Source organism: Dipodomys ordii, unplaced genomic scaffold (genome assembly GCF_000151885.1).
Source record: "Dipodomys ordii isolate 6190 unplaced genomic scaffold, Dord_2.0 Scaffold79, whole genome shotgun sequence".
Classification (NCBI taxonomy): domain Eukaryota; kingdom Metazoa; phylum Chordata; class Mammalia; order Rodentia; family Heteromyidae; genus Dipodomys; species Dipodomys ordii.
In genome coordinates this window covers 2,791,831-2,816,683 of record NW_012267295.1, presented here as the reverse complement: position 1 = coordinate 2,816,683, position 24,853 = coordinate 2,791,831, and the positions used below count along the sequence as shown (strand labels likewise).

The following is a 24,853-nucleotide window of genomic DNA, read 5'->3' as shown; positions in this document are numbered from 1 at the left end:
CTCGGTTTCCCCGCGCGCCCGCGCCCTGACCTCCAGGCCGCCGCCGCTCTGCAGCTGGATGCTTGAGTCGCGCGCGACCGTGGACGGTGCCCGGGTCCGAGGCGCGATTTTGGGGGGGGCGATGGTAGGGTGTGGGTCGCCCGCTGGGGTGCGCGTCCTGCCCGTGGCAGAGGAGGGGGCCGGGGTTGCTGCTGCCCAGCTCCGAGGGGCTGGAGCCCCGGGGCCCCCCGCCGGATACCAGCCCCCCCCCAACAGCCGCGTCTTCGCCGCGTGACCTTGGGCAGGGAACCACCTAGAAACGCTCGCCGCCGAAACGAAGGATTTGGTTCCGAGCCGGGAGGGGCCACCTCTAATGTCGTGCCTCAGTTTCCCTTATAGAAAGGGTGGGAGGAGCTTCCTGGGGGCCCCTTGGGCGGTGACATTTCCTGGATCCATAACATTGCACCTCCCCCGCCAGCGGCCTCCTCCCTCCCCCCCCCCCAGTCCTCACCTGGATGTCTACAGGGCCAGGTATTTGGAAGGAAGGTCCCCTCCACCCATGAGAGGCTTGTTCTGCACCTGCATCCTTGTAAGGGGTGGGGGGAATAGACAGGGGGCAGGGGCAGGGGCAGGTACACCAGGTCTGAGTGGGGCTGAAGACAGGGCAGAGCTGTTGTACGAAGAGGCCTGCTGGGCCCTGTGGAGGGGGGTGCCTGGGGCTTCCTGGTTAGCTGGTCATGATTGAAAAACCCTCCCTTGTGGACAGTCTTGTCTCTGTAGGTCTGGGGCCCTTCGCTGGTGCTGCCAGACCAGAAGGATGAGAATCGCAGGGACACTGACAGGACCCATTGGGGGCTGGCAGAAGCCAACTGTGAGGTAGGCAGGCTGAAGTGCCTGGCTCTTCAGCATTCCAGGGCTGTTTTGGGGTCTGATGGGTTGGACGGCTTGTAGATTGGTCCTGGCAGCAGGAAGGGTGACCATTTGGCCCCTTTAGGGGGCCCCTTGAAGCCCCTGTGCCATTGGTCTTCGTGTCTTGGCATGTCCTCAGCATGTCCACAAGGGTTTCTGGCACCGAATCCATGCATCGGTGACAGTCCCCAACAACCAGAAGCAGGGGCAGACCTTAGGCAAAGGTAGGAGCCAGCCCCCCCCCTTCCTGGGCACCCTGCCAGGTCAGGTGGGCCAGCTCTGTGCTGCCCTCCTCCTCCCCAGGACTCTGACAGGCAGGCTTTGTGTGGGGGCGTGGGCGGGCAGTTGCTGTGCTTGGGTCATTTCTGCTTGTGATGGCTTCATTTAGCATCGCTTTATCGAGTCTGCCAGGCCCTGAGGGATGGTGGCATGACTCAGGCCCTGGCTGCCTGGTGCCCCAGAGCCCACAGTCCCACTGGGGAGGCAGCCAGGTGCCCCAGGCAGAAGCCACGAGGGAGCCAGGAGAGGGTCTCTGCTGTGGAATCCAGGAGCTTCGTGGAGAAGGTGAGGTCACCTCGGGCTCTGCAGCATGGGGAGCGCTTATCCTTGCGCACATTGGGATGTGGAGGATGTGGTATGGATGGGTATGGAGAAAAACAAGCACACATTGAACACCACTGTGTACGGTTCCCTAGCTGGCTCCCCGAGTGGACAGGGCACTGAGAGACCTAAAAGCCCAGGACAGGGTGAGCGCAGGCACCCAAGACTTCCTGTCATAGTCTGGGGTGGGGGAAATGTGGAGTCCTGGCACTTGAGGATCAGAAAAGGTGTGAAGATCATCTGGGCCAAGCCTAACCATTGTGGGAATCAAACCACCTCCCAGGCCAGCTCAAAAGGGGCGTGTTCCCCCCCTCCCCCCCTTGAGCATCTGATACAGCACACTGAGACCTTTACAGAGTAAATAATAAGTAAGCTTGCAAAGAGCGAATGTCTCCACACTTGTAATCCTAGCTATGCAGAGGGCTGAGATATCAGGATCAAGGTTTGAAGCCAGCCCAGGCAGAAAAGTCCTCAAGACTTTATCTCTAGTTAACAAGTAAAATGCTGGACTAGAGGCATGGATTAATTGGTCAAGTACCAACTGTGAAGGAAAAAACCTAGTACTGAGTTCAAGCCTTAGTACTGCCACAAAGAAGGGGGAAAAGTAAAAATATTTTTTAAAAAAACCCTGCTGATTATTGGAAAATATGCAAATCATGCATGAGAGTTGGACAAAAAATATGAATCCTAGGCACCAATGGCTCTGTAATCCTAGCTACTCAGAAGGCTGAGATTCGAGGATCACAAGTTCAGAGCCAGCCCAAGCAGGAAAGTTGCTGAAATGCTTAAAGCCAAGCTATGGCTCAAGTGCAAGAGTTCTTGCCTTGCATGCATGAGGCCCTGGGTTCAGTACCGTAGCACCACATAAACAGAAAAAAAAAAAAAAAGCCTGAAGTGGCACTGTGGCTCAAGTGGTAGAACGCTAGCCTTGAGCTGAAGAGCTGAGGGACAGTGTGCAGGCCCAGAGTTCAAGTCCCATGACCGACAAAAAACAAACTCAGGGTCAGCACCCAGGCCCTGAGTTCAGAGCCTAAGACTGGTACACACACATACCCCCCCCAAAAAAAAACCAACCCAAAAAACCTATGAACAGATAATACCACTGGACTGTACAGTAGGAGGATGGGGTTGAGGATGTAACTCTAGGGTAGAGCCCTTGTCTTGAGTTCGATCTCTCACTGCAAAAAGAAAAATGGTGAAGACCATAATGTCGTATGAACTATACCATAACTGAGAAAACTGGAGGAGGGGAAACACTGTCCTTTGGGGCAGTTCATGTAGTGCTATGTTTGTTCTCTCTCTCCCTTCCTCCCCTGTCTCTGTTTTCCAGAGCTGAGGACCAGACTTAAGGCCTTGCACTTGCCAGGCAAGTGCTCTTCCACTGAGCTAACTCCTCAACCATTGTTCTCTATTTTTAATTTTTTAATTTTTTTTGTTGGTCGTGGGGCTTGAACTCTGGGCCTGGGAGCTGTCCCTCAGCTCTTCAGCTCAAGACTAGCTAGCATTCTACTACTCCAGCCACAGCACCACTTCTGGTTTTCTGAGTGGTTAATTGGAGATAAGAGTCTCACAGACTTTCCTGCACAGGTTGGCTTTGAACCTCGATCCTCAAATCTCAGCCTCCTGAGTAGCTAGGATTACAGGCGCGAGCCATAGACGCTGGCTATTTTTATTTTTATTTATTTTTTGTTGGTCGTGGGGCCTGAACTCTAGGCCTGGGCACTGTCCCTCAGCTTTTTAGCTCAAGGCTAGCTCTCTACCATTTGAACTACAGCGCCACTTCTGGCTTTATCTGTTTATGTGATGCTGAGGAATCAAACCCAGGGCCTCATGCAAGCGAGGCGAGCACTCTACCACTGAGCCACCTTCCCAGCCCTTGTACTCTCTTTTTTTAAGTTTTAGCAAGGATTTATTTTAGTTTCATAAGGCTAATGTAGAGAGAAATAGAAAAGGAGAGAAACGTTTCTTGCTCCTTATGCAAGAAATGGAAGTTGAAGACTCTGGTACTATATTTAGTCTTTTGGGGAAATGTGTGTATGCTGAAACATCTTATCAGGTTAGGGAGGGGGGGTGATGGGTGCTGCTGCCTTCCTGCCCATGGCCCTTTGCACACCATGGCCCTTTGCACACCACTCCCTTTGCATACTGCAGGTCTGCTAGAACAAATGGTTCCTGGTCTCCAGGTCTCAGGTGACCAGATCCTCCTGGTTGCTGGAACTTGCTTGGCATTAGCCCCTCAGCCCATGGCAAAGTGGGAGGGTTGGCATTTAGGATTCCTATATTACCTGTGCCTCACCACCCCCCTGGAGGGCTCCACCAACATGTGCATGCCCACTTGCGAGTTTGTAAAATTTATGCCAGAAAGATCCAGATGTCAGGTGTGATGACACATGCCTGTAAGCCTGGCATTTGGGAAGTTGAGGTTGGAGGATCTCAAATTGGAAGCTAGCCTGTCTCAAAAGTTCGAAAAGAGCCAGGCACGGTGGCTCACACCTGTATTCCTAGCTACTCAGGAGGCTGAGATCTGAGGATTGTGGTTCAAAGCCAGCCTGGGTAGGAAAGTCCATGAGACTATTAGCTACAATTAGTCACCAGAAAACTGGAAGTGGTGCTGTGGCTCACCTGATAGAGCACTTGCCTTGAGCTGAAGAGCTCAGGGATAGTACTCAGGCCCAGAATTCAAGCCCTATGACAGACCAAAAAAAAAAAACTAAAAGGTGGGGGGTAAAGCTCTTGCCCAGGCATGCTCACAGCCATGAGTTCATTCTCCAGTACTACAAGGAGAGTGGGAGAAGGTCATTAAGAAGAGAGAAAGAGAGAGAGAGAGAGAGAGAGAGAGCACTCACCAGGCACCAGTAGCTCACACCTGCATTCCTAGCTACTCTGGAGGCTGAGGTCTGAGGATTGGGGTTCAAAGTCAGCTTAGGCAAGAAAGTCTAAAAGACTCTTATCTCCAATTAACCACTAAAAAATCTGAAAGTGGAGCGGTGGCTCAAGTGGTAGAGCACCAGCCTTGAGGGAAAACAAACCCAGGGACAACACGCCGGCCCTGAATACAAGCCCCAGGAACAGCACAAAATGGAGATGGTCAGTCGGGCTTCCAAATCATGTAAGTTGCAGACCTCACCTAACTGAGACCCACACTGGACCCTGAGCTTCTGGAGCTTTCAGGAGCCCCTCTGCCTGGGGGGGGGGGTCTGCTTCTGCTCTTCCAGGCCACTGCTTTCCTAGGCTGGGCGAGGCTGGGCGAGGCTGGGCCTGGCCTTCCTCTGCCTCACTGTAGGGAGCTTAAGTTGCAGCCTTGTCTAGGGCAGTCTGGGAGCTGCCACCTCCATTTGGGTTTGGGAGTAGCTATGATATTCAGCAAGTGTCCCTTCCTCTTTTCCTGCCTTGATTTCCCCACATGACCCAGGAGGCTGGTATGGGTTAGAGGTGTGGATCTGTTGCCAGTCCACAGGACTGCAGCATGCCGGGGGTGACTCATTTCCTGGTTCTGGAGCCTGAGGGGAAACAGCTACCACCAGGAATCATGTTCATTTCTGAGCGCGGGGCGCCTTTGGTTTGGAATTAAGGATCTTTCTTTGGGGGCTTGAAAGGACCAATCAAGGAGAGAATATATCAGTGCTGGGTCTGTTGTTGCTGTTCGCATTTGCTGGTCCTGGAGCTTGAACTCAGGGCCTGGGTGCTGTCCTTGAGCTTCTTTTGCTCAAAGTCAGTGCTTTACTTTGTGAGCCACAGTTCTACCCCTGCTTCGGCTGGCTTCAAACCACTTTGCAGTGCTACTATTACAGGCGTGAGCCTCTGTTTTGTTTTGCTTTATATCCATCCTGGGGCTTGCCCTCAGGAACTGCGTGCTGTCCCAAGGTTGGTGCTTTACCACCTGAGCCATAGCTCCATATACAGCTTTTTTTGGTGGTTAATTGAAGTTAAGAATCTCACAGATTTGCTGGCACCAGTGGCTCACGCCTGTAATCCTAGCTACTGAGGAGGCTGAGATCTGAGGATCATGGTTCAAAGCCAGCCCGGGCAGGAAAGTCCGTGAAACTCTTATTTCTAATAAACCACCAGAAAACCAGAAGTGGGATTGTGGCTCAAGTGGTAGAGCGCTCACCTTGAGCTGAAGAGTGCAGGGACAGCGCCCAAGCGCAGAGTTCAAGCCCCACAACCGACAAAAAAAAAAAAAAAAGAATCTCACAGATTTTCCTGTCCTGGCTGGCTTTGAATCCTGATCCTCACATCTCAGCCTCTTGAGTAGCTAGGATTACAGATGTGAGCCACCAGAGTTTGGTTGGCATCCCAGCCCTGGTTGGCATTTTTCACAGTCCATCTTGGACTCTTGCCTCTGGTCAAGGCCAATGCTTAGTGCTGCGTCTCCCTCAGGTCTAGGAGAGGCCAGCACAAGGGGACCTGAGGGAGATGCTGAACTGTGGTTTCGATCATGCCTTGAGAGAGCTTCCTTGGTTACTGGGGCAGCTGGAGGATTGGGGGACTTGAAAGCCCAGCTTCTCCCAGCCTCAGTTTCCCCTCTGTGACATGAGTTGCAGTGGCTGGTTTGGGGGAGTCTGGAAAGTGGTGGCAGTGGTGAGCTCCTTGTGTGTCCTGCCATCCCCATTTGACATAGGTGCTGGGGGGCGGGGGCAGGACCTGAGAGGCACCCCAAGCACAGCACAGGGCCCAGTGACCCAGTGAGCCAAGTGGCTAGGCACACCTGAGCCTGGGGGCAAAAGCAGGAAGGTGAGGGAGGATGGGAGGCGAGGAACAAAGCCAGGAGAGGGAGGGAAGAGAGGAGAGGCAGATGGCAGTGCTGTTGGAGAACCCTCTCTTGGCACTCAGACCGGAAGAACCAGCTGTCCTGGGGGAGGGGACAGCGGGAGCATGGGGAAGTGCCCTGTGGTAGCCTCCTCCAGCCCTGCCTGGTGTGTGACTTGAGCTAGATGCCGGTGCTCGTGGGCCTCAGGGTGGGAAAAGGACGCTGGATGGAGCTGGTGGTTCCCAACTCGTGTACCCCGAAAGAACCTATTCTTGTTCTTCCTGTGCTCCTAAGGTGGGGGGGCTTTGGGGTTGTGAGATACCCCATAGGCTCATGTGCTGAAGGCTTGTCTCCCGGCTGGTGGCCCTATTCTAGGAGGCCTTAGGCACCATGGAGGTCAGACTTAACTGGAGGAAGTGGGTGTGATTCTCCATTATTCTGGGTCCCTAACCTCCCCCACCCCGCCCATCCCCAGCCTTCTCTACACCCCGTCCCCCAGTCTGCCCATGTGTGTGTGGCCAGGTGACTCCAGACCCCATGGACCTGATACCATGAGCCAGAATCAGTCTTTCTGTCTTTGTGTCAGGTATCAGTGACAGTGTCAATGAGAGCTGACAATTGCTCTGTCAAGCCGGGTGCTGGTGGCTCATGCCTGTAAGCCTAGCTACTCAGGAGGCTGACATCTGAGGATTGAGATTCAAAGCCAGCCCTGGCAGGAAAGTCCGTGAGACTCTTTTGTTTTTTTTTGTCGGTCGTGGGGCTTGAACTCTGGGTCTGGGCGCTGTCCCTCAGCTGTTCAGCTCAAGGCGAGCGCTCTACCACTTGAGCTACAGCGCCACTTCCGGTTTTCTGGTGGTTTATTGGAGATAGGAGTCTCACAGTCGCTCCTGCCCGGGCTGGCTTTGAACCGCGATCCTCAGATCTCAGCCTCCTGAGTAGCTAGGATTACAGGCATGAGCCACCAGCGCCCGGCCCGTGAGACTCTTATCTCCAATTAACCACTAGAAAACTGGAAGTGGCGCTGTGGCTCAAGTGGTAGAGCACTCATGTTGAGCTGAAGAGCTCAGGGACAGTGTCCAGGCCCAGAGTTCAAGCCCCACAACAAACAAACAAAAACAAAACAAAGATGAAATGTCAAGAGCTACCTTTTTGCCAGAGGTGAAGTGGAGGATCCTGGTCCATGGCCTGTCCAGACAATAGTGAGGAACTCCATCCAAAATAAACAAACAGGAAAGCCAAAGGACTGAGGCTTTGCCATCCAGACCTTGCCTGAGTTTACTCTGTAAACCTCCACATGCGATTGAGCAGAGGACCCCGGGGCTGTGCCGTGCCGTGCGTGTGAGGAGCACAGTGTCACAGCCTGGCCCTGTGTTCCAGGGATGGAGTTGTCCTTGGCTCCCCTGTGCTGGGTGGCAGGCACAGGACACGGGGACCCTTCCTGGGGGAAAGGTCGGGTGTGAGCTGGAGCAGCCCCAGCTGTGGACATGCAGACGCTGGGGGTCTTCAGGTCCCCACAGAGCATGGTGTCCCCAGTCTTGACCCCCTAAGCCGCTCCCAAAGTCGTACCTCTGTGACCCTGTTATATAAACTGCGCTGTCACCGGGCCTGTCTCCTAATCCTTGTCTCCAGCTACTCAGTGGGGGCCTTTTTTGCCCCAGGCCGGAAGTGAGAAACAAGGCCCTCTTGACTCCTGAGGCCATGCCTGGACCTTCTGCCCCCCCCCCCATGTCACTGCAGTCCTGGGAAGCTGCTTCCTCCCCCCGGCCAGCCCTGCTGGTCCCCTGGTGTCACAGAAGCCTTCTGCTGCCCACGCTTCGTGTGGTCATCGGTGGTCCTTCTCATACCCCGGCCGCCCTCCCCTCCTTCCGCAGCCCCTGGGTCGGCCCCTCTCGCACATCTGCAGCTTCTCTGGCCTCCCCTCCTCCCCTCCTCCAGCCCCTTTGCCCTTTCTGCTTCTCCCTTACAAGTGGCTGTTATCCCCCTCAGGAAGTACTCCCCGGCGGAGGCGGGCCTGGTCCCCGTGCAGGCTCTTCCTGGCTCCCCCACACTTGTCAAGATCAGCCGCGACCTTCACGTGGCCTTCATGTTGCCAGATCCTGAGGCAGATTGTTCTTGATGCATCTCAGCCGACAGGGAGGGCCTGGGCACATTCGCATGTCCCCCCTTGAACCCGGGCAGCAAGGTTGCAGACATGCCCACCCGCCCATCAGTGCACAGCACTCCTCCTCCCGGCGCCCTGTGCCCGGTCCTTGCCAGGGAAAACTCACCGTCTAGAGAGAGAACTGCGGCCGGGAAAGGCTCGCATGTGGGAGTGAGCAGCGGCCACAAGCAAGGGGACACTTGCCCAGCTCAGGGACAGCGAGGAGACGGTAACTAGAGGACCGGAGGCCGGTGCAAGTCACCCCATGGGGTTCGAGCCTTGAAGGACATGGATTTTCCCAGGCCCAAGGCATCACCCAGCTTCAGGAGGGTTCCACGTGTATGTGAGTGGGGTGGGAACTGTCCTTTGTTCTTCTCCTACCCATATTCCCATTTGGTCACCTTCTCCATGAAGCCTTCCTGGATTTCCCAGCTTACTCTCTCCACCCTGTCCTGCCACTCTTGGTGCTCCAGTGATGGCGGTGAACTCTTTTTTTTTTTTTTGGTCCGGTTGTGGGGCCTGAACTCTGGGCCTGGGCGCTGTCCCTCAGCTCTTCAGCTCAAGGCTAGCGCTCTACCACTTGAGCCACAGCGCCACTTCTGGCTTTTTTCTTTTTGCTTATGTGGTACTGAGGAATCGAACCCAGGGCCTCAGGCATGTAAGGCAAGCGCTCTACCACTGAGCCACCTTCCCAGCCCGGCGGTGAACTCTTAAAGCAGTGGCCTCTCTCCCACAGCCTTTCTTCTGGAAGGTAGGCAGGGCCAGGGCTGGCTCACCTCCCTGAGGCCCTGGAGCCCCCCCCAGAAGGGATGAGGAACAGTGTCAGGAAGGTAGAAAGGCTGGGGTGGTAAACCCTGCCCTTCCCGACTCCTGTATAAAATGGGGACAGCAGTGGCCACCTCCTAGGCTGTTGAAGTGTCCGCGGCTTAGCTGAGTCTGGGGCTCAGATTCTGTGCCATTGTCACAGGTGGTGACGTTATCCCCTCCCTTTCTTGTGCCCAAAATATCAGAGGCAGCGAGGTCACAGGATCACAGCCCACGTGCATCAGCCAGAGGGAGCCCAGGACAGCCAAGAGCCCCTTTGAGGCTCACTGAACCCTTCCGGTGGGCCCCCGGCCCCGTTGGAGAGAGTGGTACGGGAGTCATCTCCACGCCTGGAGAGCCTGACCCATCCCGTCCCTCCCCACTAGACCTGGTGGGGACAGCTGTGAGAAGATTACCTCCTAATCCGGGCTGGGCTGGGGCCAAGGCTGCGGGGAGGAGAGGAGGCCTGGCTCCCTGCATGCCGCCCTCCCACCCCACCCCGTCCCAGCCCTGAGGGGCTCCCTCATGAGACGCTATGCTGGCTTTGAGGTTTCCCTCACATGAGCTGGGGACGGGGTGTGGGCAGCCGGCCTCGTCCCTCGGCATGGCCACCAGAGGCAGGATCAGGCCTGCGGCGGGAGGCTGGCGTCGGTGCATAGACCCAGCACTTGCTGGGTACCAGTGGCTCACACACGTAACCCTAGTTATTCAGGAGGCTGAGCTAGGAAGATTGCAGCTCAGAGGGAGACCAGGCAGGAAAGTCCACAAGGCTCCGGTCTCCAGTTAACGTGCAAAACGTCCAAAGTGGAGGTGGGGTTCAAGTGGTAGAGTGCTAGCCTTGGGTAAAAAAGCCAAGAGACTGAGTTCAAGTCCCAGGCCTGGTGCACACGTGTGCATGTACACACACACACAAAAGGGGCTAGGGGTGTGGTCAGTGCTACCATGCCTGCCTAGCCTGGAGTTCAAACCCCAGTTCTGCCTCCAAGAGAGAGAGGGGAGAAGGGTGAGGAGAGGAAGTATAAGGGGGGCTGGACGAGGGGCCTGTGCCCTGGGAGCAGCATGGGGCTGTGGATGAGGCCGTGGAGCGGCCAGGAGAGGCCCACACAGGGGCCTCAGAGCCACCCTTGGAGATGGGCTTTCTCAGTAGCAGCAGGGCTGGGCAGCGGGGGGCAGGGCCAGGGCTGCTCCCGCTGTCTGGCTGGGGCACACTGCCCCACTCAGGGTGGCTGGAAGGACCATGAGGCCCCAGATGTCATCTCTCCGAGCTTGGCTGGGGAAAAGCCAACCAGCACTTCACAGCGCAACCTCTGGAAGTCCCTGCTGGGCATTGACCTCTATCACCCATGCCAGCTGGGCATCTCCTCCCGAGAGCCCCGCCCGTGGCCCAGGCTCACCCCGATGGGTTCTGCCCATGAAGCAGGAGCACCATCTGGTCCCCAAAGCAGGGTGGTCTGTCCCTCCACCTGGCCACCAGCCATCGGCAGGTGTCCCTCCTTGGTCTTGTGCTGATTCTGGGGTTTGTGGACGGGGGTGGGGGGAGGATTTCTGTTCTGGAACGGTGCAGGAGGATGTCTGAGCCTCCATGTCCATTTTTGCTCACGCGAGTGTCAAGAGCCCTAGGAGGCCACAGGCCAGCTCAGGCTGGAGCGTGGCCAAGTTCCCCATCCCGGGAGGTTCTGGAAGGGTGACGGCTTGTGAAGAGGGGAAACCATACAGAATTTTCATACAGCCAGTCCTGTGAAACAGGGCAGGGGCCGCCGCAGATGCGTAGGGTCACCGAGGGCACAGCACTTCCGAGTCTCTGGTTCTTTACACCTCTGAATCCAGCCACCCAGGATCCTGCAACTTCCTGATTCCGAGCTTCCTTGTGCTTCGGTTTTGGAGCTGGATGTGGGTCTGCACCACGCACCATCTGGAACCGTCTCTGGAGAGTCGGGTTGGGATGCAGAGGAGGCAGAAACCCGGCTCTTTACCTGGGCTGCTTCCCGAGCCCAAGGGGAGGTGTGGTTTTCCAGGATGTGAGCAGCAGACTCCCCCAGACCTCCCTGGCCATCACCTGTCCCCCTGTTCTGTGCGGCCCCGCGGCTGGTTGTGTGAATTCCCCCAGTGCCTCTGCGGCCGAGGCTGGTGTAGAGTTGCGTTCTGGTTTAGTTTCCGGTTGTCTGGTGTCTTCTTGTGCCGCTCTGGGAGTTCCTTGTGGTCCCTGCAGATCTGGCTGTAAGTCACCAGGGTGGCACTGGCACCGGCTTTGGATTCCAAGAAACTTGTGTTGCAGTGGCGGCCAGCTTGGTGGCCTGGACGGGCGAGGCCCCCCTGGCGGGTTGCAGCGTGGTCTCAGCTCACCACATCCGACAGGGGAAGCCCCTTCCAGGGCTGCCCCGCCACAGCAGGCCGAGGCAACCGGGGGCCACGTCCTCCTGTCCTGTTCTGCTCTGCTCCTGCTTAGGTGGAGGGCCGAGAGAATTCTGCAGGGAGTCAGGACACCCCTGGGGCCAGACCGCTTCTCCCATCTCTGCCCGCACCAGTCCCAGCCCCAGTTCCCTCGCCCAGCTGCTGCTGGAGTTCCTGCAGACTCCCTTCCAGCTCCTCCGCAGCTAAGGTCACAGCTCTTCATGTCTGCAGTGGCTCCTGGGCCTGCCCCTGACCCTCAAGGTCCTGGACACCAGCCCCTGCCCACCTCAGGGACCTGCCTCACTTCTCAGGGGTCTCCCCTTCGCTCATTCTGCTCCAGCCGCTGTGGCCTGCAGCAGCTTCTCGATACACCACGCTCATTTGCACCCTAGAGCCTTTGCACTTGTGGCTTCGACCTCTTCCAGCTATCTGATTGGCTCAGGGCCCTCACTGCAGTCGGGTCACTTGTGAGAGACTCCACTGGCCGCCAGGTTCTCCCTTGGCCCATGCAGGATCTGGGGCTCAGGTTAAGTCACCACACAACAGGTTCCTGACCCACAAGGCCAGGACGGGGTGCCCCTCCCAGCACAGTGCCACCACACACCCAGGAGCTTGAGATCTGTGCTAAGTGCTGACCCAGGCCTGAGGCCACTGGAGCTGTGGGGTTGTGACCACTGAGGGTGATCACACGCCCAGTCCTGAGGTTTGAACTCAAGACCTCAAGTTTGCCAGGCAGGCACTCTACCACTTGAGCTACACTCCAGCGCTCTTTTTTAGACTCTCTCTCTCTCTCTTTCTTTCTCTCTCTCAATGTGTATTGGTACTGGGGTTTGAACTCAGGGCCTGGGTACAGTACCTTAGCTATTTTGCTCAAGGATAGTGCTCTGCTACTTGAGTCACAGCCCCACTTTCCAGCTTTTTGGTGGTTGATATGAGTTTCATGGACTTTCTTGCCTGGTCTGGCTTCCAACCAAGATCCTCAGATCTCAGCCTCCTGACTGAGTGGCTAGGATTACAGGAGTGAGCCACTGGCACCCAGCTTTAATCCCTCTACCTTTGAGACATGATCTGCCTAATTTTGCCCAGACCTTTTCCTTCTGCTTCTGGGACTACAGGTGTGTAACACCATACTTGGCTCTGAGTGTGTTTTGATGTTGTTCTTCACCCTCTTGGGGACATACCGTCTCCAGCACTTTCCTCCAGGCCTCTCAGAGGAGTTCCTGTGTCTTCTCTCTAGAGAGCCCAGAGTTAATCGTTCCACCTCTGCTGCAGTCCCCAAGGCCTGGACTTCCGGACTTGTGCCTGCCTCCCTCTCCGCTCCTCTGGCTTTGGGGAGGCCCCTTGGTCCCTGCTTCTGCAAGGGGTCTATTTCTGTTTTCCCACTGGCTGCAGTAGTGTCTTCTCCAGCCCAGAAAGCAGCGGTGTCTTAGAAAGGCTCGCAGGTGTTTTTCTTTCTTTCTTGGCCTCGGTCTCACCCCAGTCCTCTGAGGCCCGCGTATTCTGGGTGCTTGTGTGCAGTTCTCTCCAGAGAAAGGCTCGGAGCCCAGTCCTCACATGCAAAGCACGTGCTCTAGGCTTGAGCTCCATCCCCAGCTGGCCAAGGCCCCAGAGCCTGCATGGCTGCAGTCCTCAGATAGGAACCCAGCAGGCCTGATACCTGTGTGTCTGACTTTTGCCAAATGCTTTGCACGGATGCTGCCCTGCAGGGCGTCCTCCCTGCTCATCTCTCACCTGGTTCCCTGGGTCTCTAGAAACACCACGTTTTTTCCTGGGCCACCCCCTGAAGCAAATGTCAGTTGGTTGCGTGGAGGGAGGGAGGGGCTGTAATCCGCAGACCTGGGCTCAGGTTCAGCTTGTGCTGCTGACCCAGGTATTGGGAGTTTCACTTTCTTCTTTTTTTTTTTTTGGGTCCAGTCGTGGGGCCTGAACTCTGGGCCTGGGCGCTGTCCCTCAGCTCTTCAGCTCAAGGCTAGTGCTCTAACACTTTAGCCACAGCGCCACTTCTGTCTTTTTTCATTTTGCTTATGTGGTGCTGAGGAATCGAACCCAGGGCCTCAGGCATGCAAGGCAAGCGCTCTACCACTGAGCCACCTTCCCAGCCTGGAGAGTTTCACTTTCTGAGCCTCGGTTTCCCAAGTAGCCCTCTTGGCTTTGGAGGCTGCTGGGGAGGCCAGGACACCTTCCCTGGGTCCAGAGGATGGCAGGAAGACACATCCCCTCTCAGGACTAGCAAATACTGTGGCTGGCCAGGACACCACAGATCTCCTCCTCCCCTTTCTCTTCTCCCCTCCCTCTTCCCTTTATATAACTGCCCAGTCCAGGTAGTTTCCACCTGTAATCTTAGCTACTTAACAGGCTGAGATCTGAGGACACAGGTTCAAAGCCATCCCAGACTGGAAAGTCTGTGAGACTCTTATCTCCAATCAACCACCAGAAAACCAGAAGTGGATCTGTGGCTCAAAGTGGTAGAGCTTCAGACTTGAGCAAAAGAGCTCAGGCCCTGAGTTCAAGCCCCATGACTGACAACAACAACAAAAAATTCATCCAAGTGCCAGTGGCTCCTGCCTGTAATCCTAGCTACTCAGGAGGCTGAGATCTGAGTATCAAGGTTCAAAGCCAGTTCAGGAAGGAAAAATCCATGAGCCTTTTTTTTTTTGGTCGGTTGTGGGGCCTGAACTCTGAGCCTGGGCGCTGTCTTTCAGCTCTTCAGCTCATGGCTAGCTCTCTACCACTTGAACCACAGCGCCACTGAGCCACCTTCCCAGCCCTCCATGAGACTCTTATTGCCACTAAATTACCAAAAAGCTGGAAATGGTCTTGTGGCTCAAAGTGGTACAGCACTAGTTTTGAGCACAAAAGCTCAGGAGAGTGTCTAGGTCCTGAGTAAAAAAAGAAAAAAATGAATTCCTGGTGCTATACAGCCCTGTCTTGTCTCTGTCTCAAACCCTTTATCACTCCATAAAAGCATCCTGTGCCCATTGAGTAATCACCCCACCCCCTCCCTGCCCTGTGGCACCTACTACTCCTGTCTATCAAGTATAAAAGTCATCCTACAGAGCTGGGCACTGGGGGCTGGGAAGGTGGCTCAGTGGTAGAGTGCTTGCCTTGCATGCATGAGGCCCTGGGTTCGGTTCTTCAGCACCACATAAGCAAAAAGAAGCCAGAAGTGGCGCTGTGGCTCAAGTGGTGGAGCGCTAGCCTTGAGCTGAAGAGCTGAGGGACAGTGCCCAGGCCCAGAGTTCAGGCCCCACAACCGGACCCCCCCCAAAAAAAGGATCAGTATGGAGTGAAAACAGAGATTACTGCCTCTGTAACCCAGAGGAAGAGCCTTTATCTAGCTTGCATCAGAGCTGGGCACTGGTGACCATGCCTGGAAATCCTAGCCACTCAGGAGCTGAGATCTGAAGATCATGATTCAGCCTGGGTAGACAAATCTGAGAGACTCTTATCTTGAGTTAACCAGCAAAAAGCTGGAAGTGGAGGTGGTGGCTTAAGTGGACTTAAGTGGGCTCCATCTAGGAGTGAGCAAGTCAACTAAGAGCATAGGGTCCCGAGTTCAAGCCCCAGTACCAGCAAAGACATGACCATATGTGACCCTGAGTGCCTGGCTTGTTTTCAAGAACCACCTTCATGGCTCTTCTTTGTATGGCCAAATTATAACTAACTTGGTAGGTTTTTTGTTTTTGTTTTTTATTTTTGTTGTTGTTTTGTTGGTCATGGGGCCTGAACTCTGGGCCTGGGTGCTGTCCTTCAGCTCAAGGCTACTGCTCTACTGCTTGAGTCACAGCGCCACTTCTGGCTTTTTCTGCTTATGTGGTGCAGAGAAATCAAACCGAGGGCCTCATGCAAGGCAAGCACTCTATCACTGAGCCACCTTCCCAGGCCAATATGAGACTCTTATCTCCACTGAACTACCAACAACACTGGAAGTAGAGCTGTGGCTAAAGTGGTAGAGCAAAAGAAGCTCTGGGACCAGTGTCCAAATCCTGGTTCAAACCCCAGGACCAGCATGTGCATGCTTATATGCACACGTGTGTGTGTGTGTGTGTGCGTGTGCGCGCGTGCACACACAATAATGTCTCAGAGAACATTAGCAGTGCTTCTCTTGCTTGTCCATACACCCAGGCTCACTGCCCCTCCTGGCTCATGTTGGAATTGCTTTCCTATTCTAGCAAAACAGAAAGCAGAGACAAGTGAACTCCCCCAGCTCCCGCCTCTGACACGTCACAGGCCACACTTAGGACTGAGCCCTCTGTGTGTGTCAGGACTGGGATCTGAACTCAAGGCCTCACCTTCTCCCTTGGCTTTTTCAGTCAAGGCTAGCGCTGTACCACTTGAACAATAATACTTCCACTTTCAGGGCGCTTAGGCCTGGTCTGTCTCCTGATGTAACTTAGGAAAGGTGAGTGGCCTGAGGAGGAAGCCTGGCCCTTAAGATTTTACTGGGCATGTTCATAATACCCGAGCCTTGACCGCCTCTTCTGCAAAATGCTGGCGATACTGAGGTATTAGCAATTGCTGCGTAACCAAACTTACGGCATAAGAGCGCACATTTATCATCTCACAGTTTCTCTGTGTTAGAAATCTGCACTTCTGGGTGTTGATGCTTAGGGTCCCTTAAGCTGCGGCCCCAATATCAACCAGGGATGTGGTCTCATCTGACTGCTCTACTGAGGACAGATCCAAATTCAAGTTCTCTTCTGTGGTGCTGGTGGGCTTCACCAGCCGCTGACAGAGTCTCAGCTCCCTATCAGCTGTTACACACTTCCCTCAGTCGCATGCCAACTTCTCCGCGGGGCAGCTCCAAATGTGACAGCTAACCTCCAGCAAGTGAGCAGCGGCCAGGGGCAGGGGTTAAGGGGCAAGCTAGGCGGGAGCCGGCATCGTTTTGTGATCCTCACTTAGAAGCTGTGTCCCACGCTTTTGCCATATGCTATCTGGTAGAATCCGCCGCCGTCAGCAGGTGCAGGGTACCTGGATGTGGGTGGCAGAGGTGGGGCTGGCCTCCAGCAGAGCTGAGCCTGCAGGGGTGGCTGACTGTAAATGAGGTAGCATGGTGGCCTGAGGGGAGGACACAACTCCTGTGGTTTTCAGTCATCACCCTATCTAACTGCCAGGGCCTGCGCAGCCCTGGCCATAGAAAGGGTGGGGACCGGGCTGGGCAGCATGGGGGGAGGGGCTTGACAAGTTTATGCCCAGGGTGGCCTGTAAGTAAGGTCCCATTTCAGGGAACAGTCCAGTCCCAGGGGCCTTAGCCATGGGCTCATGGAGTCCACAAGTGGTAGGGCCTTCGATCCTTGTAGCTGAGGAAGGAAGCGATTGCTCTTCCTGAGCTGTGTGACCCAGGGCTAGTTGCCTCCCCACTCTGAGCCTCCAGTGTGTCCCAACTCACATGGGGGCAGGCAGCAGGTGACAGCAGTGTCAGCAGGTGTGTCCTGTCCTGGCTCACCCCTCCCCACCCCCCCCAGGTGTTCTCCATTGTGGTGTTTGGCTCCATTGTCAATGAGGGCTACCTCAACAGCCCCACGGAGGGCGAGGAGTTCTGCATCTACAACCGCAACCCCAGCGCCTGCAGCTACGGCGTAGCCGTGGGCGTGCTGGCCTTCCTCACCTGCCTGCTCTACCTGGCCCTGGACGTCTACTTCCCGCAGATCAGCAGCGTGAAGGACCGCAAGAAGGCCGTGCTGTCTGACATTGGTGTCTCGGGTGAGTCTGTGGAGGCCCCCTGGCCCCTGGGCAGGCCGTGGGGGGGACCCTCTTTCCTGTCTCGGTGCTCCCTGTGCTCCTCCCCGTGAGCCTCAGTCTCCCCCTTGTCCTGGCTCTGCCCAGCATAGACCTGCACCCCCTGTCCATTCCCCAGAGCCTCTGGCAGGGCCCTGCTCTGCTCTGGGGGCTCCAGGGCCCGCCTCGGCCATCCTGGCCTGGGGCCTGGGGCTCCTTAGACCTTCAGGAAGGACTGGAACTAAGTGAAAGGCTCTTACACTTCCACAGAGCCCCAGGGATCCCCAGCAGTGTGTCTGTGGGTTGGGCTCTGCGCCCGCCGCCGCCCCCCTCACACATGGCGTGCGCTGAGCTGCTCCTGGCGGACCCCTTATTGAGCCCCGAACCCAGCTCTCAGAGACTCTCACTGTGTCAGGCTCTGTGAGACTAGAAGAGGAAGTCCAGCTCTCCCCCCTCAGCACCCCAAAGCCACCACCCTTGCCCTGCTTCCCTCCCACCCCCAGTGCTGCAGGCCCAAGCGGAGGCCAGCAGCAGGTGGGCCGAGGGCCCCAGAGAGGGAAATGGATGGAATTTAGAGTGCAGAGGGCAGAGCCTTGCAGCCTAATTTGCTCATTCTCTCTCCCTCCCCTCCCCTCCCCTCCCCTCCCCTCCCCTCCCCCATTTGTCCTTCCTATACTGTGGACTGCCGTGGCACCCTCTGCCCTGGCCACTCTCCCTTGGGCCTGGCTCTACCCTGTCTTCCTCATCTCCCTGCTACATCTTCCGGCGGCCTGCCCCTCCTCTGCCCTCACCTCTGCTTGGCGGGAGGGGTTCTGTGAACTTCTGTTTCCTGTGTTCCCCCCCTCCCACCCCCATGTGTCACTCTTCCTATACAACCTGCCTTGGGACCCCCAGCCTTCTGGGCCTTCCTCTGGTTTGTGGGCTTCTGCTACCTGGCCAATCAGTGGCAGGTGTCCAAGCCCAAGGACAACCCACTGAACGAAGGGACGGACGCAGCCCGGGCCGCCATCGCCTTCTCCTTCTTCTCCATCTTCACCTGGGTGAGTACAGTGTCTTCTGAGCCCCCGGTTCCCCCAGCCAAGCCCAGGCCTTGCCTGCAGCCCTTGCTCCAGTCCCCTGGGGCACCCCCGGGTACAGTGGGCTTCCAGGTCAAGGCCGACCCTGCTAGCCTAGAGATGCCTTCGGGGGCCGTGCATCCTCCATCTCTCCGGGGTGGTCCTCATGTGCCCCGCATAGATAGGATGGTGGGGGCCTCGACAAGAAGGGAGATTTGGAAGTTTCCAGTCTGGGAAGGACCAGGCCTCAGGGTGAAGGAGACTGCCCCTGGCTTCCCGCCGGTCTCCCTCCCATCTCAGGATCTGGGCAGGGCCTGAGAGGGCCGAGGGTCCCCTGGGTGACCTGGCACACATCTGAAGACCCGCCCTGTTGCCAAGCATGGATGGGAACTGCAGAAGCCAGCATTTTGGTTTTTCCACAGAAACCAACATAGTTTTTACACCAATTCTGGTCTTTACGTTGTGGGTAATTTATTCAAGTTAAGCGATCTGGAGCTGAGTACCAGTGGTCCTGCCTGGGTGGCCGGGATCATGATGGTGATTTCAGTTGTAGGCCAGCCCAGGCAACAACGTTCCCGAGACCCCCTCTCCACCGGCCGCTGGGCACAGTGCCACATGCCTGTCATCATGGCTATGACAGGAAGCAGACTCAGGAGCTCCAGGTCCTCAGTGCAGTGGTGAGCACTGCTCACTGGAGGGGCGACCTATGATTCAGGTGGCCAGCCCTGAGGTCTCAGGCCTGGACAGGAAGATCTGGGTGATCCACAGAACTTTAGTGCTGAGAAGGTGCTCCCCCCTCCGCGACCCCCACTCCTCCCCCCAGTGGGAAGAGTTTGAAAGCTCTGGCCCCATGTGGGTGGGACTTGCAGAGGAGCCTGGTGATTGGGTATGAGCTCTTTAAAGGTGGGTCTGCAGCTCTGATAGACAGGTGCTGTGGGGCACCGCTGTCCTCCCCTCCTCCCCAGCGGCCTCACCCCTGCTCTCTCCGGCAGAGCCTGACTGCAGCCCTGGCCGTGCGCAGACTGAAGGACCTTTCCTTCCAGGAAGAGTACAGCACACTGTTCCCCGCCACTGCCCAGCCATAGCCCATCCCCCCCGCAGGGCAGGGAGTGCAGGCAGGCTGGCTTCAGGGACAGCCGAGCTTACCACTTGTTCATTCATTTGTTCATTCATTCATCATCTCTTTTGTTTATTCTTTGTATCTGTTAATTCAGTAAACATTTATTGAGCAGCTGTTTTGTGCTTGTGGTGGGTTAGGTGGGGTCTCTGGCCCAGGAGCTCACAGACGGGGGAGGGGAAGGCAGGAAGAACCACTCCCCAAGTAGGCCACAGGCTGGTAGAGGATGAGTGGCTCCATGACGCAGTCCGGGCTGCCAGCAGGTGTGCCCAGTTGGAGGAGCTCAGCTGTTGACTGATGGCCTGTCCAGGGCTGGATGGAGGCTGGCTGGCCCAGCCTGTCAGAGAATGTGGCTTGGCTTGTGGTCCTTTGCTGTGTGACCTAGAGCTAATCTCTGCACCTCTCTGAGCCTCAGTCCATTTTCCCTTGCAGCTGATTACAGGCCAGCTTCTCAAGGCAATTGTGCAATAAAACTAAGGCCAACATGGGCTTGGCCACAGGGATGCTCAATAAATGTAAATTCTGCTCATCCATCCATCCTCCTCTCCAGAGCTGGGGACACTCCCATAAGCTCTCCTTTCCTGGCGAGCCCTCTGTGCCCTGACGGGCTGCTCTGTGGCCCTCGGTGTCTGGGCAGCGCCCGCCCCTCCAACCTTCTGTGGGTGCTGAGGCAGTCGTGGTCAGCCTCACGGGGGCTGAGCTCAGAACTGTGCTGCCTGGCCCTGCGGCGCCCCGCGCTCACGGCCTGCTGCCTGGAGGAGGCCCGACAGAGCCCATGAGTCCCGAGACCCACGACCAGTGGACACAGGTCCCTGGCTCTCGGCAGGACTTGCTGCCTCCCCAGTGCAACCCAGGCCAGCCAGTCCCAGGCCTCTCCAAAGAGGCCTGGCCTTGGAGGCAGAAGACTGGCCACAGAGACAGTTAGTCCTCCATGCCTATGGCCACGGCCTCTCCCAAAGGCCCACAGAGCTCATCTGCTCCAGCCTTGGGCCCCTGTGTGGAGGCAGGGAAGGAAGGAGGCAGGGATGTGAGGACGGGTGCAGGGCTGAGGCCTTGCCTCGGGCTTTGTCCTCTGCTCCTGTGTGCTGCTCCTGGCTTGCCAGCAGCCCTCCCCGCCCTGCTTCTCCAGCCACAGCCTCTGAAACCCCAGCTGCGGGAACTCAGAGGGCCGCATCCACTCTTCCCAGCTGCTCTGGGCCTGTCTGCCCTCCCCCAGGTTTGGTGCTTTGCCTACGGTGGACCACAGCTTCCCTGGCCCCAGGAGCCTCCCCAAGCTGGGAGTATGGCTCATTGGTAGAAGTCTTACCTAGCCCTCCCAGAGTCCCATCCCCAGCATTGCAAAAAAGAGAAGGGAGCCAGGCGCTGGTGGCTCACACCTATAATCCTAGCTACTCAGGAGGCTGAGATCTGAAGATCACAACTTGAAGTCTGTCCAGGCAGAAAAGACCATGAGACTCTTATATCCAATTAAAAACAAGCAAACAAAACAAAACCAGAAGTAGAGCAGTGTCTCAACTGATACAGCACTAGCTTTGAGCATAAAAAGCTTGGGAACAGTGCCTAGGCCCTGAGCTCAAGTCCTAAGACTGGCAAAAGAGAGAGAGGAAAACAAACAGCTGCTTTCCACAAAGGGCAACCCAAAGGGTCTTCTGATAATATTTAATTTCTGGACTTTTAGAACATTCTGGAGTTGGGCACTGGTGGCTCACACCTGTAATCTTAACTACTCAGGAGTCTGAGATCTGAGTATTGCAGTTCAAAGCCAGCCCAGGCAGGAAAGTCCATGGGACTCCTATCTCCAGTAAGCCACCAGAAAACTGGAAGTGGTGCTGTGGCTCAAGTGGTAGAGCGCTAGCCTTGGGCTGAAGAGCTCAGGGACAGCGCCCAGGACCAGAGATTAAGCCTCAAGACTGACAAACAAAAAACCATTCTGGAATAGACCACTAGGCACTTTACTCCCTACCTGTCCTCCATCAGCCCATTAGGACCCCGAGGGCTTAACTCTCTACGTCAGGGGACTGATGGCAAGGAAGGAGTGAGGGGCTTGGCCAGGGCAGGGGGAAGACCCCCACTGCAGTACCAACTCCCCTGACACTCCGGCCTTAAGTCTGTCCAGCCCCCAGGTGAGAAAGATCTCATTGCCAGCCTGGAATCAGGATCCAGTGGGAAGAATGCCTTGCTCCTTAGCCTGGCAGGTTGGTGTTCACAGTGCAGTTAGTTGCCTTTACTGATATCAAAGCTAACGGTGCACACAGCGGCCATGTACTGCGCGAGTTTGCTTCCATCTTTTCTCCCTGGGGGCTCTAGCAGATATTGACGTCAGAGCCCTGACAAGTCCTGTGGTCTCTGCAACTTGTTTTACTGTCTTGAACTCAGTTTCCTGAACTTGTTTGACCAAATATTTCAGCCACAATCAGGTTCAGCAGCAAGGACACAAATACCAAATAACAGCAATTTAAACAAATCTCGTGCAGGGCTGACATAGTGGTTCAGACGCCATCAGTGACCAAGTGCCCTCCATCTCTGCAGTTTGGCATATGGTCTTCATGGCCCGTTTTAGCAACTAGAGCTCCAGTGATCACACCTGCATTCCAGGCCTCAGATCAAAGGGTAGAACAGAGAACCTGGGAGGTACCTTGTTGACCAAAACTTAATTACCTGGCTGTCCCTGGCTGCAGGAGGGACATTCCATATAATACCCAAACCCAAATTGGGAAGCAGTTGTGAGCTCCTGGGACTTCTCCACGGTTGCAATAAAATATATTTGGTTGAACCAGTCACTGGCAGCTCATACCAGTAATCCTAGCTACCTAGGAGGCTGACATCTAAGGATCAGTTTGAAGCCAATCTGGGCAGAAAAATCTGTGAGACTTTTTTTTTTTGGTCAGTCGTGGGGCCTGAACTCTGGGCCTGGGTGTTGTCCCTCAGCTCTTCAGCTCAAGGCTAGCGCTCTACCACTTGAGCCACAGCGCCACTTCCAGTTTTTTCTGCATATGTGGTGCTGAGGAACCCAGGGCCTCATGCATGCAAGGCAAGTGCTCTACCACTGAGCTACCTTCCCAGCCCCCTGTGAGACTCTTGTCTCCAGTTAACCACCAGAAAACCAGAAGTGGCCCTGTGGTTCAAAGTGGTAGAGTGCTAGCCTTGAACACAAAAGCTCAGGGACAATGCTCAGGTCCAGAGTTCAAGCCCATGATTGACAAAAAAAATATTTTGTTTGAAGACAGTGGCTTCTGAGGTTTATCCTGGCTAGACATGTGGTCCGGACGTTGGAGGGGCACGATGGGGACAGTCCTGTCCAGTCAAGGCAGGTGCTTTGAGGATCTCTAAGCTCTATTGCCCGCATCCTGTCTACTAACCATCACTAACCCAGTGCTCTTGTCTGTCTCTCCCTTAACCGCCCCTCCCACCCGCCCTTGTCCACGCTGGCCCCACCCCAGGCGGGCCAGGCTGTGCTGGCCTTCCAGCGGTACCAGATTGGCGCCGACTCGGCGCTCTTCTCCCAGGACTACATGGACCCCAGCCAGGATTCCAGCATGCCTTACGCCCCCTACGCGGAGCCCAGCACCGGGCCGGACCCCGCCGGCACGGGCGGCACCTACCAGCAGCCGGCCAATGCCTTCGACTCCGAGCCACAGGGCTACCAGTCGCAGGGCTACTGAGCCCCCTGGACCGCCTGCCCCTCCCCAAGCCCCGCCCTGCCCATCCCTCCTGGTCACCCTGCCCAGCACCTCCTCAGCCTCCACATTGCAGCGGGGCTGGGGCGGCCCTTGTGGGGGGCGCCCATGTGTGTGCAAGTGTGTCTGAGGGTGTGCGCCCAGTGGGGGCCCCGAGGGCAGGCGTCAGGGCTGCATTCATTCATGGTGTCCCCGCGCACTCATTGAGCACCCACTCTGCCAGGCCCGTGCTTGGTCGGGTAGTGAAAGGGGGGTGCAGAGGTGGCCCCGTGGGTCCCAGAGGTAGGAGCGGTGGGACAGATGGACTGGGTGGATTGCGGGAAGTCTGGCTGCGCAGGGCTGGGACACAGGGCGAGTGTGATGTCTGCAGCCCACCCACCCACAGCCTGTGAGTTGCAGCAGGCCTGCAGGGGGGAGGGGGGCGGAGCTGCTTCTGGTTCACAGTTGAGGAAAAGGGTGGCTGAGAGGTCAAGGGCAGTGGGGCAGCAGAGAGCCCAGAGCTGACGGTGCCAGCCCCCCCCCACTCTCCCACCACCCCCATCAGCATGACTTGCCTGGGAGGCCCTGGACCCTCTGCCCAGGAGACACCCCGACTCCACGACAAGCCCAGGACCTGTTGTACCCTGGCTGCACCCCACCCTTGGGGTTCACCTCCTAAGCAAGGAGCCGTCCCACAGGTAGCCCACCCAGAGCAGGCCAACCAGGCCTGCCTCTGGGCGAGCTCTCCGAGCCTTGCCCGGCCCTGGTGGTGGTGGGCAGTGTGCTGGGACTGGCCTGGCATCCAGGAAGTGAATGAGCGGGAGTTGCTGTCGGGTTTCTTGGTCACCCCGCAGGGGCCCGATCCCACCCCTGGGACCTCCCAGGACACAGGAGTGATCTGGAGCAGCCTGGGCATAGGTCTTGCCCTCCCTGACCTTCCGGAAGGTCCATGGGGGGTGGGGAGTCCATGGGTGAGCTGGCACGCCAAGGACAGGGAGAGTGCTGTGCAGAGGGGGGCACGGAGCGAGGCAGCAGGGCATCCGGAGGCTCAAGCAGGGTGGGGCTGCAGGCAGCAGTCGGGTCTGAGCAGTGGCAGGAAGGGTCCTTGCATGACGGTGCTGCACCTCTCTTCCTGCGGGTGCAGAGGGCACGCTGGCCGACCCCCTGGGGGGCAGAGCAGAGGGATGGTGTCCCCACCACCACCCCACAGCCCGCGCAGGACCCCACAGGCAGGTGATCACTGCTTGCTCCAGCCACCAGGTGCCAGTCGTCCATCTGGGGAGACCCAGGGTGTGTGGGGCCCATCTTCCCAGAGCCTGGGGAAGATGAATACAGAACAGTGAGGAGGTATTTCAAGTTGCACTGCAGGTTTACGGCTCCCAGCAAGGACCCTAGGGTGACAAGAGCAGGGAGGAGCAGCCCTGAACAGAGGGGGAAACTGAGGCATAGAGAACATTACTGAGCAGTGGAGCCCAGCTCAAGGGCAGCAGTGTTGGAAGAGAACCCAGCCGTCATTGCTGACTTGCATTTGTCACATCTGGGGAAGGGACTCCGTCACAGTCCCCCAGGAGACAGCTTGGGGACAGGCTATCTGCTAGGCTGAGCAGTGGGCCTGTGCCAGACAGGAGGTGAGGCCGCGGTGCTGCCAGTGTTCCTGGCACCTGATGGTTCTGTGTAGGTCCCAGAGGGCCGGGGACAACCTATGGATCGTGTACTCCCTCCCTAGCCCTC

The 24,853-nt window shown here is 56.7% G+C and overlaps 1 protein-coding gene across 1 annotated transcript; it reads left to right on the top strand.

Annotated features, from left to right (window-relative positions):
• Positions 1 to 121: 121 nt before the first annotated feature.
• On the top strand, positions 122 to 24,853 carry Syngr1 (synaptogyrin 1). Its single transcript, XM_013024788.1, has 9 exons — positions 122 to 270; positions 484 to 568; positions 760 to 855; positions 1,028 to 1,112; positions 8,206 to 8,339; positions 11,010 to 11,183; positions 17,042 to 17,279; positions 18,189 to 18,334; positions 22,907 to 24,853. Exons 1-9 carry the CDS (start codon positions 122 to 124, stop codon positions 23,126 to 23,128), a joined length of 1,329 nt encoding a protein of 442 aa, XP_012880242.1. The 3' UTR covers positions 23,129 to 24,853.

Excerpts from the sequence above, each read along its gene's own strand:
- Syngr1 (XM_013024788.1), top strand. The coding sequence starts at position 122 with ATGGTAGGGTGTGGGTCGCCCGCTGGGGTGCGCGTCCTGCCCGTGGCA. Across the intron at positions 8,340-11,009 it reads TCATGTTGCCAGATCCTGAG|CCACCCAGGATCCTGCAACT; the intron begins GCAGATTGTTCT and ends CTCTGAATCCAG. Across the intron at positions 11,184-17,041 it reads CTTCCCGAGCCCAAGGGGAG|GTGTTCTCCATTGTGGTGTT; the intron begins GTGTGGTTTTCC and ends CACCCCCCCCAG.